The following is an 18,919-nucleotide window of genomic DNA, read 5'->3' on the forward strand; positions in this document are numbered from 1 at the left end:
ACTTTTATATTTCGCACCAGAATGTAGCAAAGGGTTTCCCCCAGAAAACTTGCTAAGCCTGGTGGTCGGGGAACCGAGGCGACCCACCTGTGGTCCACCATGTTTTTGTATTAAAAGATGTTAAGTAGACAGGAAAAGTAAAAATATTACTGGATAATTATATGTTACGGGAAGACATCACCAGTGAAACGCTATTTAAACCCACAAATAGTCTTAAAAACAACTAATCAAAAAATACAATTAAAATGAATAGCAATTATTTGCACTTCTGTTTAATAGAAATTAAGTCAGAGGCTCCATGATAATGGAGATAAATGATAATATTTTAACAAAGACCACAGATACATAAGTGTAATATTTGTTTATTGGAATTATCAATGCTGCTCAATTTAATTTCAGCATAAATAAATTAAATGATTTAAAATGATTTAACATTTAAATTTAAGATGTTAAGGAGCTGGCAAGTTTACTTTATAAAAGTTCAAAGGACAATCTTAATAGTTATACTGTTTTCTTACCATAGCAACAATTTGATACTATGAGTTTAATCTTTGAGTTTGAGCTCTGTTTGCTCACAAATACAAATTAGTAAACTGCATTTATAACTTATTGCTTTTTAGGTTGGGAAAGCATTTGATATGGTTTGATCCATTGTGTAACCGGAAAAATTGTACTAAAAATAATAAGATAATATAAAACGAGCGTGAAGCGTGACTCTGAGGAGAGCGCGAAAGCTCCTCACCGGCTGAACCTGCATGGTTACCTCTGGTTAGCTCTGGCCACTGGTTCGTTAACCACCAACGCTCCGGCCATCCGGGAACACATACATAAATTTTACAGGGAAGACAGAGCAACACGCTGAGCAGCGTGTTGAGATGTAAAGGCCGCATCAGTTTTTGTTCACAAATATAAATCATTCTCACTGCTTACTCAACGCACTTCTTCAAGTTATTCCTGTTTTTCAATCAATCAATCAATCAAAATTTTATTTGTATAGCACATTTCAGCAGCAAGGCATTTCAAAATGCTTTACATCATATCAAACACAAAAACACAATGCAACATAGAATCAACAATCAAAACACGACATTAAGTCAGGTTCCATCAATATATTTGTAATTGATTACGTTTCAAATACAATTCTAAACAGGTGGGTTTTTAGTCGAGTTTGCATCCATAAAAGGTTTACCTGTTACACTTCTACTGTGTTATATGGAACAAAATACCTATTGCTATTTTTATTCCACTCACGCTCACAATCACACAGTTTAAAACAATGTAGACAGCATTTTAATGGGCTTCTGGCACAAGGCTCCGTACACCTCTTTCACGGAATTTCAAGCAGGGACTCCGCCGTCCCTCACGGATTTTTGTGCAATTCTATGGTACCTGTTAGTGTCTAGAATTTACAGGGTTTGTGTTAAGCGCAGTGACCCTCAGTCACTCGCAGTTCACATAGAGCTGAGTAACCAGAGCTAATGTGGTTCATTTTAAACTCTTAACATTTATGTTCTTCAAAGGAACATACCGTAATAATTCCTCACTGGGGGTTGATGTAAATATCCCTACAGGTCAGCCTGTGTCCAATTTGAGAGAAAGGAGGCGAGCGGGATCCGCACTGAGATAACTTCAGAGACAGAGCAGCAGCAGCTTGGGACGCGATGCGCAGAGGCGAGTGCTGTGTGATTGGTCTGATCCCAACTTTAAATGCATAAACTATAAACCTATAAATCTTTTAGAAATAAATCTGCTCCGCAAGTGAAACTCTGAGAACACCGGAGACACTTGCAATTGGGCTTTAAGATAAAAGAAAGTTAAGCAATTTATATTTTTTTCCGCCCCAACTAGGCCTGTCGCGATAAACGATAAATCGATTAATCGTACGATAAATTAAAACTATCGACGTCATTTCAATTATCGGCATTATCGTCTCTTCCGACCTTTTTCTCTTTCTGTTAATGACACCGAATGAAAAAAGGCTCAACTCCGGTGCTCTCCACTGACCCTCCCTTCCTCATTTCCTTAGTGTAAAGCCCAGCGCACACGACACGATCTTAGAGCTGTCGGCTGATTGTCGGCCCATTTTCAAAACCTGACAGACCACACATTAGCCGACAGAAATCCTTGGTATAACGGTTTGATCGGGTTTGTTCCTGCCGTGTGGTGTCCAACAATGGGCACAAAATAATGGCTACAAGTCCAGTGAACTAATTTTAAAACCAGGTATTAATCAATGCATTACTACAATCTACCTGCAATGCATGTGGCTAGTGTCAGCGTAAAGTCCTGACTGAATGAAAATCATTATAACCTATTTACGTCACGTTAACGAAGAACAGCTGAAAAGTTACCGGGTTTATCAACTGCGGTAGCAATTTCGCTCCAACTCATCCTCTTGTCATTTCTATATTCTTTGCATGTTGAATAAACATTAATGTTGTTTCGCGGGTTGCACCGTGTCAGCTGTTTGGGATTCCCCGACGTAATTTCCCCTCAGAAAACACTGAGGAGAATCCGCGCTTTCTGATTGGCTGCCTGTCACATTCAACAGGCTGAGTTAAGCTCCCAGTCGGGGAAAAAACCCTGATTTAGATCGGAGCGGCAAGGAGGATCTACCGTAACACACCACACAACCTTAGGAAGGCCAAAGGTCTAAGATTGTTGTATGGGGAAAAATAGGAGCAAAAAATCATGTAGTGTGAACTATTGCATCAGGTAGTCGATGTGCCCATCTTCTCTATTTAAATTTAATTATTACTGAAGGGCAACATAGTATACAGACTTCATAATCTGCACTCTTTTGGTTGAATGCAGTATTTATTTCCACTTTGGCTTTATGTTGTTTAGTTTTTACAAGTACATTTTTTGTTAATGGAGACTGAGAATCCATTTTGTTTTTGGTTGTTTTGTTTATTTTGGTTGTTTTGTTTTGTTTATCAGCTCCAGTGTTAAATATTCTTTTGAAAATAATGTGTATCTATCTTTGGCAGGAAATCACATGCATTATTACGTCATTTCTATTAAATCAGTGTAAAAAGGTCTTCAGACAATATTATCGTTTATCGCAATAATTTTTTGAGACAATTAATCGCTCAGCAAAATTTGCTATCGTGACAGGCCTAGCCCCAACTGTTAATTTTTCTAAAAATAAAATCAAGCAATGTTTAGCTTGGCGGGGGGTCTAGTAAAGCATGGCGGGCTGCCAGACTTATAATACACTGGGGAAAACCTCTTATTGGAAAGGGAGAGAGAAGGAGCCGAAAAGGAAAATGGTAGTCCCAGGGATCCTCCGATTAGACGTTTTACTACCAATTCCGATACCAATTACCCATGAGGACTGATCACTACCGATCACCAATACAGATCACCTGGATTGGCTGTTAATTTTTCGCTTTAGGTATAAAAGCTACTGTGAGATCTAGCAAAATGGAAAAGTGATCTGGCAATAAAATCACCTAATTCCGTCAAAAACACCCAAAACAAAAACAAGCAAAATGTTACACATATGATTTTTTCCGTCATCTACACTCATGATATTTTTTGTCATCTAACAAAAGAGCAGTACCTTCCATGATGGCTGCAGCTTCAGGCACCTGTCTACCCATGTCTTATGTTACATTTAGTCTTGTTTTTGTTCTTTGGATGGGCTGTGTTGCTTTTGTACAATGACAATAATGCTGATTCTGAATTAAAAGACACTTGCTTTCATGACATTATCTGAATGACTTTCTATGACCCTACAGTTATAGTCTTTCAATGTCCTTACAATAAGGGATCATTTTTCCAATTCTCACCCTAAAAACCTTTCAATCAATCAATCGCTTTATTTTGGTAAATTGTCCACATTAAATACAGGAAACAACAAAAGAAAAGAAAAAAACAATAATAAACAAACCCACAATTTACCAAAAAAGGAATAGGCTGAAGCAAAGCTTATTTTTGCCTACCCTGTGTTTATACCCAACAACCCACCAGGATATCTTCACAATACATATATAAATCTATATAACAGCGTAAGATTTGATAATTTTACATTTTAAAGCTCTTTTAAAGTTCATCAAGAAAGGACTTTTTCAAGTCATTCCACAGCTTCACACCAATAACTGAAACATCTAGACTTTATCTGGCTCTTCTCTTATGCACATTCAAATATAAATAAATCTAGCAAATTATATTTATTTTCTCTTAGCTTAAATCATTTATGAATACCAGAAGGAAGACTGGTAGTTCAATGCTTTATACATTATTTCCAGTATTTTTAGCCCTACCCTACCCATTAGCCTTAAATTTTAATGTTTTACTTTTAATAAAGAGTTTACAATATCCCACCTTATTAATAAGCCTTATAGCTTTTTTTGCAACTTAATTAATATATCAATGGTTGTCTTACTTGCATTTCCCCAGATTTCTGAGCAATAAGACAAATAAGGCATAACCAAAGAGGAATATATAATATGAAAGCCTTTAACATTTATTGAATCAACCATTAATCATCATAAATGATGTATGTGAGAATGTGGCTGTTCTTATTTTTTTTTCTTTTGCCAGTTGTTTGTTGATTCTTGCGTTGTGTGTGAATTGTGAGACAGTTATTTTTTGTTTTTGGCCATGTGCACCGACTGATGGCACCCTTTGAATTTCGTTGTCCTTGTGACAATGACAATATAGATTGATCTTATCTTATCTTATTTCTCTTATCTTATCTTTTATTTTAAACAATATTCGGTAACACTTTATTTGACGGTTGCGAATAAGACCGTCATGACACTGTCATAAACATGACATAACACCTGTCATGAACTGAGTAAGTCTTCATGAACATTTATGACTATTGTCGTAAAGTGTCAAATCATGACACTTTTAATACAAAGTTGACATTATTCAAAATGTCTTTGTTATGACAACTTGTCATTAACCAAGAAATTATGTTCTGATATAAATTTGTTATAAAAATATTACAGATTAAACTTTAAAAATTTAGCTTTATGTTATTAAAGGGTTATAACATATTATGTTATGATTTTTTTCATAGTGTTTATAAACCACCACCAAATGAACCTTGCTAAGCTAGAAATCCAGGGTTAGATGTCTTCTGCAGCTCCTCAGGCCAGAATGACTCTCTACTGTTTTGGATTTGTTATCCCTACCTTGGTATAAAACTGTTATTTTGCCTGCCGGTTGTCAGAGCCAACTTTGAGCCATCTCGGCGTACACACAGAACCTACTCTGAGAGTTATTTGGAGCTTTAATCTGACCTGTTCATGAGTTTTTGAGCTTGTGACTCACATATCATGCTCATGGTATTAAATAAACTTGTCCGTGATTTTCACCTAATAGTGCTTGGCAATTAATGTTTTTCCACAACACTGGAAAAATCTTAATCAATTCAAATTCTTGATTGTTAAACACTAATAACAATGAACTGTTCCTACCTGGCAGTGGAGAAGCATTAGAGAATGTAGGCATCAAGGGCGTCTGTGGTGTTCGTCCAGCATGACCCCGTGTTATGTCGTATCCAGCACTTGTAGAGAACCCTGTCATGGGTGGGTGTACAGGAGAGGCAGCTATACCAGCTGCTGAGAGTGGACTAACAGAAGAAGGTAGAGGAGGCAAAGGGGGGGAATCCACAGGAAGGAAGGTAGAACTGGTAGGGAAAGGTAAGACAAGAGTTGACGAGGGAGGCAACTGGGAGAGAATTGAACATGGCGTAGTCAAAGAGCTACTGAAGTGAGGAAGGGAATCAATGGATGGAGGAGGGTTAGAGACGGAAGTTGAACAATTTGTGATAGAGCTGGTTCCAGAGAGAGAATGCTGACTTGACAGACCTGAAACAAAGAGGACAAAAATCAGATCTCTTTTCCTCTCTGCTTAACATATACAAAAGTTTTTTTGAGAGCCAGAGAAAGGCTGGCGCAGTGCATGAAGGATTGAGAATTTATAGATTCTATATTATGAATCCAAAGGCGTCTTAGCATGTTAGTTATGTGTCATCCTTTGCACAATACATTTTTAGCTGCAATTGACGCACTGAGGCTAACAGTTCTTTCATTAAAGTGAAGCATTAAAGTGTACTGAAAACCATGCCGTCATGCTGGCAGGTCAACAACCTGGCATGTGAAATTACTCCTAACTCATGTGTCCAAGGCATCAGTGTAGAGCCTAAATCATGTCAGCTGAAGAGCTTGGTATGCGTAAATATTTATTTTTACAGTAAAAGGCTGCTAATAACCAATAGTGTCACATACTGTAAAAATTATTGTCATGGTTTGATAAGCTTTAAATTGAGACAAATTTAATCATTCATTTGATTAGATTTTTTTTTTATTTAAGTCTTTAAAATACCAAACTTGTGAAATAATTAAGAAAATAATTTCCTTAAAATTTTTATTGCTAATTTCTTTTCCCAAAAGAGCAATATGTTGATGTTTTTACCATTTAGTTTTACTGATCATAATACACTGCCTGGCCAAAAAAAAAGTCGCCACCTGGATTTAACTAAGCAAATAGGTACTGTAGTGGCACTCTGCGTCCCAAAAGTTCGTTGTACCACCTTTGCAGTTTGTCTAACAATCAATATTTGAATCACTCGACTGAAACCAAGTCTTCTTTTATGATGTTTACTTAAAGAACTCCAAAAGTACACTTACAGAAGAAATGAAAGGCTCTGTACATATCGGTCAAAAAATTGTGTTGCTTCCACCGCATCCAACTGCAATCTGACCTCAAACGTGCATACGGGCAATATGAATGTTATGCATTACGTAGTGGAAGCCAAAATTACTTTTCACAGTAAAAGTATCCCTTTATATTAACTAAGTGTTGGGTAAATTGTATTATTAGTAGTATCAAATATTCGTTGTATCATGTAGCCTTGTAGTTACATTTAGATAATGTTTCTGTGTGTTAAATAACTTTGATTCCTTCCTGAGGCTTCCTTGGGAAATAGAGGTGACAGCTACTCTCAGCAGCTGTTGCCCTGCAGGACTTCCTATAAGACAGAGGTGCTAGTTGCTCCCAGCTGAGTTTATCAGTCCTGAAATAAACTCAGCTCTTCTTTGTGCTACAAAGCCGTTGCTTTGAAGCTATATAACGTGTCCGATTCGACGCCGTGCTTGGAGCAAAAGGGATCTAGAGTGTAGATAACATGTGTCTAGATAGTGAATGTTATCAGCGCTGCAACCATGTGATGAATTGTTGACCCCACCCCTTAAAGTTGCAGCGCTCAGTGTGATAGGGACACTGAAAATAAAAAGAGGAAGCAGGCAGATGTGTTTCAGAGCAGTTTGGAGATTTGTAACTGAAAGCACATCTCTGTCTGCTCTCCTCGCGAGAAACAAAGAATCTAACTCTCTTGTCTTTCCTGTGTTTGTTTAATAGGTATTTAGACCTGACACTAAGTTATACATTCTAGAAAATATACTCATCATGAATTTCTTAAAATTAAATTAAGCATATTTATACATTTTAATCTAAATTATTATTCTATATGAATTCCCCATTAACTGGCTCTTACATTACCCGGCCCCTAATTGGTTAGGCTGGAAAACGAAGCAATTATAAACTTAAAACACCAAGAGTCAAAATCCTTAAAAAAAATGTCCACATATCAACTTGTCTTCTTCATTAGTCCTCTGGCGTAGCTTCCTGAAACAGGCATAGCTTGTTCACAGGTCGCTCCAGCGTGCTGGTATTGGTCTTCAACTTCACTCTTCTCACTGCTCCACTTGAGTCTGGCAGTGTTTCAACTACTCTTCCCATGACCCAGGAGTTGCAGGGGGAGGAACTGTCCACCAAAAGCACTACATCGCCTGACATGAAGTTTCTTCTAGGCTTCAGCCATTTCTGTCGCTCCTGAAGAAGTGGAAGATACTCGCATGTCCAACGAGCCCAGAATAAGTCTGCGAGATATTGGACTTGCTTCCACCTTCTTCTGGTGTAGATGTCATCTTCGCTGAAGACGCCGCCTGGAGGCAGGGTTGGTTGAGCCTTCAGAAGTAGCAAATGGTTTGGGGTTAAAGGCTCAAGGTCATTGGCATCATCTGAAACACTTGTGAGCGGCCTACCATTGATTATACTCTCGACTTCACACATTACTGTATGTAGACCGTCGTCGTTCACTGACTGATCTTTCAGTAGGGAATTGAGAATTCTTCGTGCAGTGCGAATTTGCCTTTCACAAACCCCACCTTGATGAGAGGCAGCTGGGCTGTTGAATATCCACTTTATCCCCTTTGGTTGTCGGACTCTCTCAATTCTTTCATTATCCAACTGTTGGATGGCTTCCCTTAGTTCTCGTTCAGCCGCCACAAAATTTGTGCCATTGTCTGACCTCATGGTGGTAACTTGACCTCTCCTACATACAAAACGGCGGATGGCGTTTATGCAGGAGTCCGTATCAAGGCTGTCAGCAATTTCAATGTGCACAGCTCGGAGAGTGAGACACGTGAACATTACCCCGTATCTCTTGACAGTACCCCGGCCCCGTTTAACCTCAAACGGGCCAAAGTAATCAACGCCAGTGTTTGTGAAAGGAGGTTGGTCTGGAAGGAGGCGATCTTCAGGCAAGTGTAACCTGCAACTCACAAAAACAGGTTAATTAATTTATACTATATATATAGGAAGTTGGGCCTAATCAGAAGATTTTAAATTCTAGGGAACCCAGGTATGAGCAACAACAGAACACACAGTGTCTACAAGAAAAGAGCAAATATTTAATATAATAAACAATTGTGGATCCACATTTAAAACAGACAAACAAATACTGCGCGCTTTTAAAAAAAAAAAATAAATAAATAAATTGAATACTTCAGTCTCCAATGAATTAATTCTTCAGTCTCAAAGTCTCTCAGCTGGTGACCAGTCGGGTCACTATCGACCCGTGCGCCTGGTCCTCTGGGCTGGGGCTCGCCATCCAGTTTCAGGTGAAGAGGGTCTTGGAATCTTTGGCCCTCCAAGCCAAAAGTGTACTGTACAAACTCCAAAAAAAAAAAAAACCTGACCTATAACAAGGCCAAAGTAAAACATTTTAGCACATAAGATGCTATTTAATCATTTCTCAAGTTCTTCTTATTTTTTTCTTTCATGTTGTATAACAACAAGTTAACAGAACACAATTTTTCCAACATATTAGTAAAACTAAATAGATTAGCTTATATGTGGTAAAAAAAGAATATAATATACATTCAATCTGCAAATTGAGTTTTCTGTAATCTATACAGAGACGGACGTCACCATTTTTCTTTCGCACAACGACAATGGGCGAAGAGAACGGTGAAGTGGATTCTCGAATCACGCCTGCTTGTTGCAGCTCCTGTAAATGTTTACGGACGGCTTCTAGGTCATTGGGGTGTATGGGTCGTGCTTTGTGTTTGAATGGAGTTTCATCTGACAGTTTAATGTTGTGCTTGACTTGATCAGTCCGACCGAAATCAAGGTCATTTTGTGCAAAAACCTCTGGCATGTTATTGAGCTTATGCAAGATGTGCTCTTTCCACTCAGTACTGATAGGAGAGGACTCAAAGTTAAAAACCAGATTGTGTTTTTGACCGACTTCAGATTTGGAAGATCCCACTGAATGTTGGTGAGAGAGGACTCTCTGGAACGTGTGGATCTCTCCAATCACACATTTTTGAGGGATTGTCACATCATGTTCAGTTTCATTGGTGAGAACAGCTGGTATCAGGTAGGGTGCTCGCTCAGGTAAGCTGATGAGACTTGGCTTTACTAGGACACCCCCAGGTAAGGTTGAAAAGGATGGGTGCTCTAGCAGCACGGATCTCTCTGTGGTATTAGTTGACACTGCTACCAAGCTTTCCAGGACAACTGTCTGGCCTGCTGGGACTAGCTGAGGGCCTTTGTTATACATGGTTGCTAGACCAAGGCTACTGCCTTTGGTCTGTTTGTGTCTTAACTCTAGCACTTTTAACACTGCCTTATAACCATCTGAAATGAGAGGCTGCAGTCCGGGACATGCTTCGTTATACAATTCATAAAGCACATCTAAGGTGTTAGTTCCAATTAACACCAAAGACTGGGAAGCAGCTCGAATGTTTGGCACGACTAAGGCAAGTGTTGACACATCGGCTTCAATGCCGAGAAACTCTTTTGGAAAAGTGACGTTCATTTCAATGTACCCTAAGTAAGGCACTGATTGGCCGTTTGCACCTTCTACTTCGAGTAGGTCAAAAAGTGGCTTAATCTGATGACTGGACAGATGTTGTTCATAATATGATTGTGGGACCGTGGTCACCTGGGAGCCAGAATCGAGTAAGCAGTTTACAGTATTGCTGTCAATCTTTACTTGGGCTGTACTTTTAGTACCGATTAAACCTTGAGGCAGTTTGAATCTGCCGGTTTTAGTATGCGACTTTAAAATGGCACGTTTTTTAGTCGGCACATTTTGCTTGGGTTCAAGGGGACGGTTTGACTCTGTGGTAGCCTCTGTTTGTCCCTCAACAGAGGCAAACTTCAGTTTAAAGAAGCAGAGCCATTGTGTTGTCTATCCCATATTTGCCTTTTTGCTTTTAGTTCTTTACGTTTTGCCTCTACAAGTGCAGGGTTTGGCTCAGATTCACAGTTGGCAACAATATGTCCGTCCTCCCCACAGCGAAAGCAGTACCAAGGCTTGGGCCGTGAACTAGGGCGGCTGTGTGAAGGTAAGTTGGGTTCAGGGTTTGCATGGTCAGGTTTTGTTGTTTGGTTCTTCTTAGGTACTGTTTGTTTCTTTTGTTTCATAACTGCTGCTAATTGGCTTTTTAAATCAGCAACCTGTTTTTTCAGATCACTTAAAGTGTTTGAAGTTGTTTCGGAAAAGTCCATTTTTGTTTCAGTGACAGTTTGTTCATGTGACGCTGCTTTTTGTTTGGTTGCACTAAAGTGTTTTCTCATTCTTGTGCTTTTAACTTCTTGTCTGTTTTCTGCAATACGGAGTAGGAGTAATAGTTCTGCAAACGTGGGCAGATTATTTTTCTTTAACTCCAACTGCAGTTCTGTCAGCAGGTTATCATCTCAACAGCCTCTTTGAAATTGCTTAAGAAGCTGTCTGTCTCTTTCTCGGGGGTCTACACCACCCCGGCGCACTGCAAGACTCAGTGCCACCTGTAGGCGATGCAAGTACGCAGATGGTTTCTCCCCAGGATCCTGCAAAGTGTTCATGAATCGCACAAGCAGTTCCTCACCATCTTCAACAGTGCCAAATGCCGACTCAAGCAGCCTAAGATAGTCATCAACGGATGCATCAGGCCCAAGAGGCCGAATGACATCTGAAGCTGGAGTGAAAAGGCTTTCAAGAATTTTTCGGGTTTTTTCCAAGTTAGAAAGAGATGTGTCTCCCATCATTAAGTCAACATGGGAACGCCATGTTTCATAGTCAACTTCGGGATATGGTCTAGGGTTTCTTCCAGAAAAAGCTCTCAACCTAAGGGTGGAGTGACCATTAGATGTCTTCTCTGTAGTTTTGACAACATGTTCAACCACAATCCTCTGTACTTCAGGTGAGACTAGATCGGTTTGACTTAATATATGAAGTTTCTGATTAAGTTTCAAGGAACTTGGGTTAGGGCTCTGAACAAGCTTAGGAGAGTGGGGGTTATCAATGTGGTGTGGAGGGAAACCAACACTTTGTGTAGGCTCTGTGTCATTATTTGGACATGGGCTTGCAGCTGCCTCAACAGATCCCATGGACTCTTCAAACTTGGACATCACCTCCCTTAAGACTTCTTCAAAATCCTTCCCACTTAACTTAGCTAAGGTCTTTAGTTCAGTGAGGTAGGTATCAGTTACACTGCCCCCTACGGTTTTTGTGTAAACATCTGTTAGGGCGCGGACACAGTATTTAACATCTGGATTTTCAGCTGATGGATACAGGTAAGGCAATGCAGGTGTTAGCTCCTGAACAGCTAAATCAGAGCTAAACTCCACGACACAGTTCTGGTAAAACTCAGATGAGCTATCATCGACTGTTAGTGTCCTACTTATTGTACCACATTGTCGCAAGTAGTCAAAAACATCATCATCCTTTTCAGATCCAGTTAAACCGCTGACAATGACTGCATTTGGTATCTTAATTCCTAATTTTGCAATGAAATCCATAGTACCAATGTGTTAACAGATAAAATTCAAATTGTTGTTCCACTGTTGTCACACAACTAGGCTCCTGGCTGGCTCGCCAAATTTTTTGTAACCTGCAACTCACAAAAACAGGTTAATTAATTTATACTATATATATAGGAAGTTGGGCCTAATCAGAAGATTTTAAATTCTAGGGAACCCAGGTATGAGCAACAACAGAACACACAGTGTCTACAAGAAAAGAGCAAATATTTAATATAATAAACAATTGTGGATCCACATTTAAAACAGACAAACAAATACTGCGCGCTTTTAAAAAAAAAAAATAAATAAATAAATTGAATACTTCAGTCTCCAATGAATTAATTCTTCAGTCTCAAAGTCTCTCAGCTGGTGACCAGTCGGGTCACTATCGACCCGTGCGCCTGGTCCTCTGGGCTGGGGCTCGCCATCCAGTTTCAGGTGAAGAGGGTCTTGGAATCTTTGGCCCTCCAAGCCAAAAGTGTACTGTACAAACTCCAAAAAAAAAAAAAACCTGACCTATAACAAGGCCAAAGTAAAACATTTTAGCACATAAGATGCTATTTAATCATTTCTCAAGTTCTTCTTATTTTTTTCTTTCATGTTGTATAACAACAAGTTAACAGAACACAATTTTTCCAACATATTAGTAAAACTAAATAGATTAGCTTATATGTGGTAAAAAAAGAATATAATATACATTCAATCTGCAAATAAATGCAATTACATAAAACAAATACAACATACACAACAATAACAATACAAAATCTTAGAATCAATTTTATTTTATATTAAATTTTATAATTTAATAGGTATTTTAGCCAATTTTCACCAAATTTACTTAACCAACTGCCGAGGGCGTGCGATGACTCACCGATGCTCCGAGCTGTCAACGGCTATTTTTCGGGCTTCAGCTGTTCACGGGGAAACCCTCCGAGATCTAATAAAACCGAATGTAGTATTTTGAATTATATATTTAGTGAATTTATATTAATATTGTTTTCCTTACCAATTTCCAGATTCGTCAATTTCTTTCTACCTCTTTACGGAAACGACCGTCAGCTGTTAGCTCTCAAGCGTTCGCAGCGAAACAACCGTCAGCTGTTCTCAAGCGTTCTGAGCGAAGCAACCGTCAGCTGTTAGCTTTCAAGCCTGTCTGCCGCGCTCCGAACGAAACAACCGCCAGCTGTTAAAAAAGGGCGGGACGATCAACCCCATTGGCCGACACGAAACCAGACCGCGCCAGCCATTGGCTGCCTAATCTGTCAATAGAAGCTAACACTAAAAGCATATTTCACATTTTTTGAAGATTTACGTAATTACCTTTTAGCTATTTTGGTAGAATAAGACATTGAATCAACATCTATTATTTTTTTCTTGTGTTTTTAAACACTGGGTTACACAAGCTTGCCATCTTTTGCTCACCAACCTTGCCAGTCATCCGACGGCACGCCATGCATTGACCGATGATCTTCCTGATTGCAGAATTGGCTTGTGGAATCCAATATTTCTGTCTTATTTGTGCCAAAACATAATTGCGTCCACAGTGGCCTGTTCTTTGATGTACGTCCCTCAAGATCAAAGTGGCAACTTTGCTATGTTTAGAAAGAATCACTGGGTGTTTGGCACTTTCTGGCATAGCAGACTTGTTAAGTCTTCCACCTACTCTTAAGGTGTCATCTTGAAGAATCGGGTCAAGTTTATACAGCACACTGTTGCGACTGAGCTGACTTCCATTTCTCAGGACCTTGATTTCTTCCTCAAAGTGTTGTCTTTGACTGAACTGTATTATTTCTGCTTCAGCAGCGTCCAGATCATCCAAGGTGAGTATTTGTCTTTTCAGTTTGAAATTTCTTCATATGTTGTTCTAACTTTTTTCTTTGTTTTTCAGGGTCAAGTTCGGTCTGACTGATTGTTCTTAATACCTCTTTGTGTTCTTCTTTATGCTCCCTCAGAGCATCCTTTACCTTTACAATCCAAGCCACTGATCGTTTCAGTTTGTTCCAATCAGAGTGATAGGTAAGTAGCTGGTTCATTGGTGCCATACCTTCTTCAACTTTGACCGTGTAAACAGCGACTGTATTCTTGACCTCTTCTAACCCTCTTCTAGGCTTTCCTTCTTTCGCACAGGCTGTTCTGGCCAATCCTTTTCATTCAGCAGAAAGTCTGGTCCACTTATCCACATTCCTCCTTCGACCAAGCTCTTTGCTTTCAGGCCTCTGCTGGCTTGATCTGCAGGATTCTCATTTTTTCTGACATACATCCATTGTGAGGGCTTGGTTGCTTCTCAGATCATTGAAACTCTGTTAGCAACAAACGTTTTGAAACGTGCCGTGTCACTGTCGATGTATCTAAGCACCGTAGTGCTGTCTGTCCCGAAGACAGATTGTTGCAGTAGTATTTGCAATTCTTCGTGCAACATCTTGTCGACCTTTACTGCAACAACCGCCGCGGTCAACTTAAGTCTAGGGATTGTGACTTTCTTCAGTGGGGACACTCTTGCTCTTCCCATAAGGAAAGCACAGTGTTTCTCGCCATGTTCATTCTCCAGCAGTAGATAAGACACAGTGCCGTAGGCGTATTCTGAGGCATCCGAAAAATTATGCAACTGTGCTGAGATAGTGCATCCAAAGTTGATGGGTTTCAAACATCTACTCACATGGAAGTTGGAGAGGTAGGTGACATCTTCAAGCCATCTGCTCCACCCTTCAGCATGCTTTCCATCAAGGTTTTTATCCCAGTCAAGATGTTCCTTACAGAGATCTTTCAACAAAAGTTTAGCAGGCAAAATAACCGGTGCCAGAAAGCCAAGAGGATCGTAGATGGAGTTGACGATTGACAAGATACCTCTTCTGGTCACTGGCTTGTCTTGCAGCTCTATTTTGTACAGGAAAGTATCCGATTCTGTGTCCCACTGCACACCAAGTGTTCTTTCCACTGGTAGAGTGTCGTGTCGTAAATCCAGGTCTCTGACTTCAGTGGCTCTGTGCTCTGCAGGTATTGATGTTAGCACTTTTCTGCTGTTGCTCATCCACTTTGTTAAGGTGAACCCTCCATTGCTACACAAAGCTTGAAGTTCCTTGACCAGTCTCACTGCATCGTTTTCTGTGGCTACACTTTTCAGGCAGTCGTCTACGTAGAAATGGCGCAGGACTGTTTGAACTGCGTCTGGAGATACGGTGTCCCTGTCATCCTCCGCAGTTCTTCTCAGTGCATATGAGGCCACACTTGGAGAAGAAGTGGCTCCAAAAAGATGCACTGCCATTCGGAATTCCTCCATGGGCTCGTCTAATCTGCCGTTGGGCCACCAAAGAAAGCGGAGTAAGTCTGCATCATGTTCTGGCACATTAACTTGATAGAACATTGACTCAATGTCTGCCATTACTGCTACAGGCTCCTCCCGGAATCTGAGGAGGACACCAACCAATGTATTGGTCAGATCGGGCCCCTGGAGCAACTCACTATTCAGATACCGATCCTGGTAGGAGGATGTGCAGTCAAATACCACCCGAAGCTTCTTCTTTTTTGGGTGATAGACTCCATGGTGCGGTATATAGACCGCAACATGGTGTTGTCCTCTCGGGTCAGTTGGTTTGTTGGAACCCGGACTGCGTAGCCCTTGGTAATGATTGCTTTCATGAAGTTCTTATAATCTTCAAAGAACTCAGGACTCTTCCTGAACTTCCTTTCCAAAGACGCAATGCGTTGCTCTGCCACACTACGATTGTTAGGCATCTGGAGCTTCTCATTATGGAGTGGCAATCCGACACAGTAATGCCCATTCTTAAAAACTGTTGTCTTTTCCACAGACCGCAAAAAAACTTTGTCTTCATGAGACAGCTCTTCCTTGTCCTCATAATTGCGTTCCGGGAAGTCAGTGTTGTACTGTTGGATTAACAGGTTATCTATCTCCACCAATGAGATTCTGTTCACGAATGAGTGAGGTGTTTCATTCTCTGCTTCATTTCTCCTTACAGGTCCACTCACAACCCAGCCTATGGTCGTCTTGATGGCGTAAGGACCTCCATCCTGGCCGTTAATGATGCGCCAGGGCTTCATCGCTTTTGAACAGTTTGCTCCAATAAGTAGGCCTACATCAGCTTTTAACTCTGGCAAGTTCACTTCACTTAGGTAAGGCCACTGTTGGATATCAGACTGCTTGGGTATGTTTCCGGCATAAACAGGTATGGTGCTGTGAGTAAACACCTTGGGCAACTCGATGTACATACTGTCCTCCAGCCCACACACTTTGAGCTCTGATAGAACCAGACTGTCCATGAGCTTCTGGTTTTCTGGTGCATCTTGACCCATGGTGCTGAGACGTATTTTGGTTGGTTTCCCTTTCACATTCAATTTCTTTTGCAGGTCTTCCGTGCAGAATGTTGCCGTGCTTCCCGGGTCTAGAAAGGCGTACGTTTCCACATACTGTTCACTATTTTTCGACTTGACTTTCACCGGTACTATCCACAGCACACAATCAGCTTCTCCGGCCCCTGTGAGGGCGCAAGACTCCTGTGTGATGGGAACCTCAGCAGCTAGCAACTCTTCACCAGTAGAACCATCATTCTTTCTTGGTGAGGCGGAACTGCCATCTTTTTCTTTGTGCAGAATATCAGGGTGCTTAAATCCACATTCTTTGCACTCTGTTTTTCGTTTACAGGATTTACTGAGATGGCCAGGGATCAAGCAACTAAAACATAGACCCTTTGATTTCAGGAATTCCACTCGTTCTTGATGAGACTGGCCTTTGATCTTACTGCATGAAGCAAGAGTGTGTGACTGCTGACAGTACAGACAGGGTTTATCAAAGGTGTTCACCGCTTTTCCATTGCTAGCAGGCTTGACCTTGGCAGTTCTTTCTTGAGGCTCTTTGGATTCAGGAACATTGGTTGCAAAACTGCTTCCACGAAACTCCTTTTTCACGGCCTGCTTTCCTTTTTGGTTCATCTTAGCAGCTATGGGTGAGCGACTATCAGATATGTCACCAAAGAGAGGATCGATTGCTATTTTAGCTTGGCGGTCTATGAAGTTCACCAAATCAGTAAATATGACCCTGTGACCACGTTGTTCTTTGAGGTTGAAAGCTTCTGTTCGCCAACGTTCTTTCATTTTGTAGGGCAGTTTGGATATCAACGCGCACAGATTGGTAGGATTATCCATCTCTTCCAAGAACTCAATATCAATAGAGTTACGACATCCTATCAGGAACATTGCGTAAGCATTTAACGCTTTCCCATCATCTGCTTTCATTTGTGGCCATTTGAGAGCTTTCTCCACGTACGCACTGGCGATCCGAAGCTCATCTCCATAATGCTTATGCAGAAGTCGCTTGGCTTCTTTGTAGCCCTTGCATGGTGTCATGTGAGCGCAACTACGAACGAGCTCTTGGGGCTCACCATCTGTGAACTGTTCCAAGAACTATAGTTTATCTTGGTCATTGTCTGTTTTCTGCTCTATGGCATGTTCAAATGCTCTCATGAAGGACTTGAACTGCAGCGCATCACCTTTGAACACAGAAATGTCCTTTGTAGGTAGCTGCGAAAGCTGTTGTTGCTTTACTAGCAATTCAGTTATTGCGTTCTGCTTCTGCATGACTGACACAATGTCATTCCCTGTTTGTGTTCTAGAAGTTTGGTTTGAAACTGGCGGTGGTAGTTGTGGTATTTGTGTGCACTGCACTTGTCTTGGTGCTTGAACATTCATTGTAGCATGTTGCGGTAGCGACATGCTAACTCTTTCCTTCTTTATGTTTCCACTTATTGATTTTTATGCTGACACGTGAGGTGTTGGAAATGTTACCTACATGAGAGTGTGCTTTAGCAACATTACTGGCCCCTATCTGTGAAACACTGTCACTAGGCAAAACAGTATCTTCTTCTTCTGTCACTTGTTCAGTAAGATCATCTAAGAGCAAGTTTTCCCCCTCTGTGGAATCATGCACTCCTGTCAGCCATCTTTTAGTTTCTTTCATGAAGCCTGTTATCTGATCCATTTTAGGTTCGTACCAATTGTTTTGGTTGTGAAATTTTTCATCTTCAGACAACAGACTGCAAACTTCAAAATTGAACCTATTAAACTCGTTTAGAAACTGTGCAAAATCACTCTCCATCGTAAGCTGAACACTTTCCATATTTTGAGCATCACACTTCAATGTCTCTATCTCTTTAATTTGGCTGGTTAGAGTGGCTAACATTCGTCTTCTTAATCCTATGAACCGTTGTAATCTCTCCTCAGCGCCCTTCTCAGTTAGCTTGCGCTCTCTCCCCTGTTCCAATTTATCCTCGCCACGCGTCTCAGCATCTCCGTCAGCCATCTTATAATTGCGGAGTTAATGTGCAGTAAGCAGGCACAAAGTTTAAAGCACTTACTTCAGAGTTGCCTTTCTTCTCTAACTGAGTGCAAACAAACTGTTCATATTTCACAAAAGGTTCACATTGACCGAATCCGTTACCTACATGCACACGTGTCTCGGACAATTAACTGCATCCAGTGGAATTTTACTGACAGGCTTTAACTTCAATTTTTGTCAGAGCTCCTTGATTCATCCGTATGACGTCTTTTCTTTACAATATTCAAAGATAAAGAAGCCTTTTCGTTACCTTTTCTAGGAGAATCATTCAAAGGGTTACCCGTTTCAGTCCTTTTTTTTCTCAGCGAGGCACGAGCTTCTTTTCTCTTCAGCCGCATTGTCCAGGCAAGAAGAAATGAGGCTCCATTAGCAATTTTTTGACTTTTTGTAGTGGCACTCTGTGTCCCAAAAGTTCGTTGTACCACCTTGGCAGTTCGTCTAGCAACCAATATTTGAATCACTTGACTGAAACCAAGTCTT

At 40.6% G+C, this 18,919-nt stretch overlaps 2 protein-coding genes across 5 annotated transcripts in view; both read right to left on the bottom strand.

Moving 5' to 3' along the window:
* Nucleotides 1–18,919, bottom strand: part of prrc1 (proline-rich coiled-coil 1) — a 43,509-nt gene that overhangs the window by 19,823 nt on the left and 4,767 nt on the right. For both annotated transcript variants that reach the window (XM_028026084.1, XM_028026081.1), the window contains exon 3: nucleotides 5,433–5,825. In XM_028026084.1, the coding sequence (XP_027881885.1) occupies nucleotides 5,433–5,825 (393 nt within the window). The remainder of the gene's footprint in view (nucleotides 1–5,432; nucleotides 5,826–18,919) is intronic.
* LOC114149954 (uncharacterized) lies at nucleotides 12,315–18,123 on the bottom strand. Of its 3 annotated transcripts, XM_028026080.1 has the most exons (3): nucleotides 13,100–18,123; nucleotides 12,965–13,030; nucleotides 12,315–12,609 (listed from the first exon to the last, which is right to left on the bottom strand). In XM_028026080.1, the coding sequence occupies exon 1, from the start codon at nucleotides 17,449–17,451 to the stop codon at nucleotides 15,556–15,558; it is 1,896 nt and encodes a 631-aa protein (XP_027881881.1). In that variant the 5' UTR covers nucleotides 17,452–18,123; the 3' UTR covers nucleotides 12,315–12,609; nucleotides 12,965–13,030; nucleotides 13,100–15,555. The 3 variants fall into 3 exon arrangements, with proteins under 3 accessions (XP_027881881.1, XP_027881880.1, XP_027881879.1); XM_028026079.1 differs by having other exon boundaries at nucleotides 12,315–12,585; nucleotides 12,965–18,123; XM_028026078.1 differs by having other exon boundaries at nucleotides 12,965–18,123.

This window comes from Xiphophorus couchianus, chromosome 8 (genome assembly GCF_001444195.1).
Source record: "Xiphophorus couchianus chromosome 8, X_couchianus-1.0, whole genome shotgun sequence".
In the NCBI taxonomy this organism is placed as follows: domain Eukaryota; kingdom Metazoa; phylum Chordata; class Actinopteri; order Cyprinodontiformes; family Poeciliidae; genus Xiphophorus; species Xiphophorus couchianus.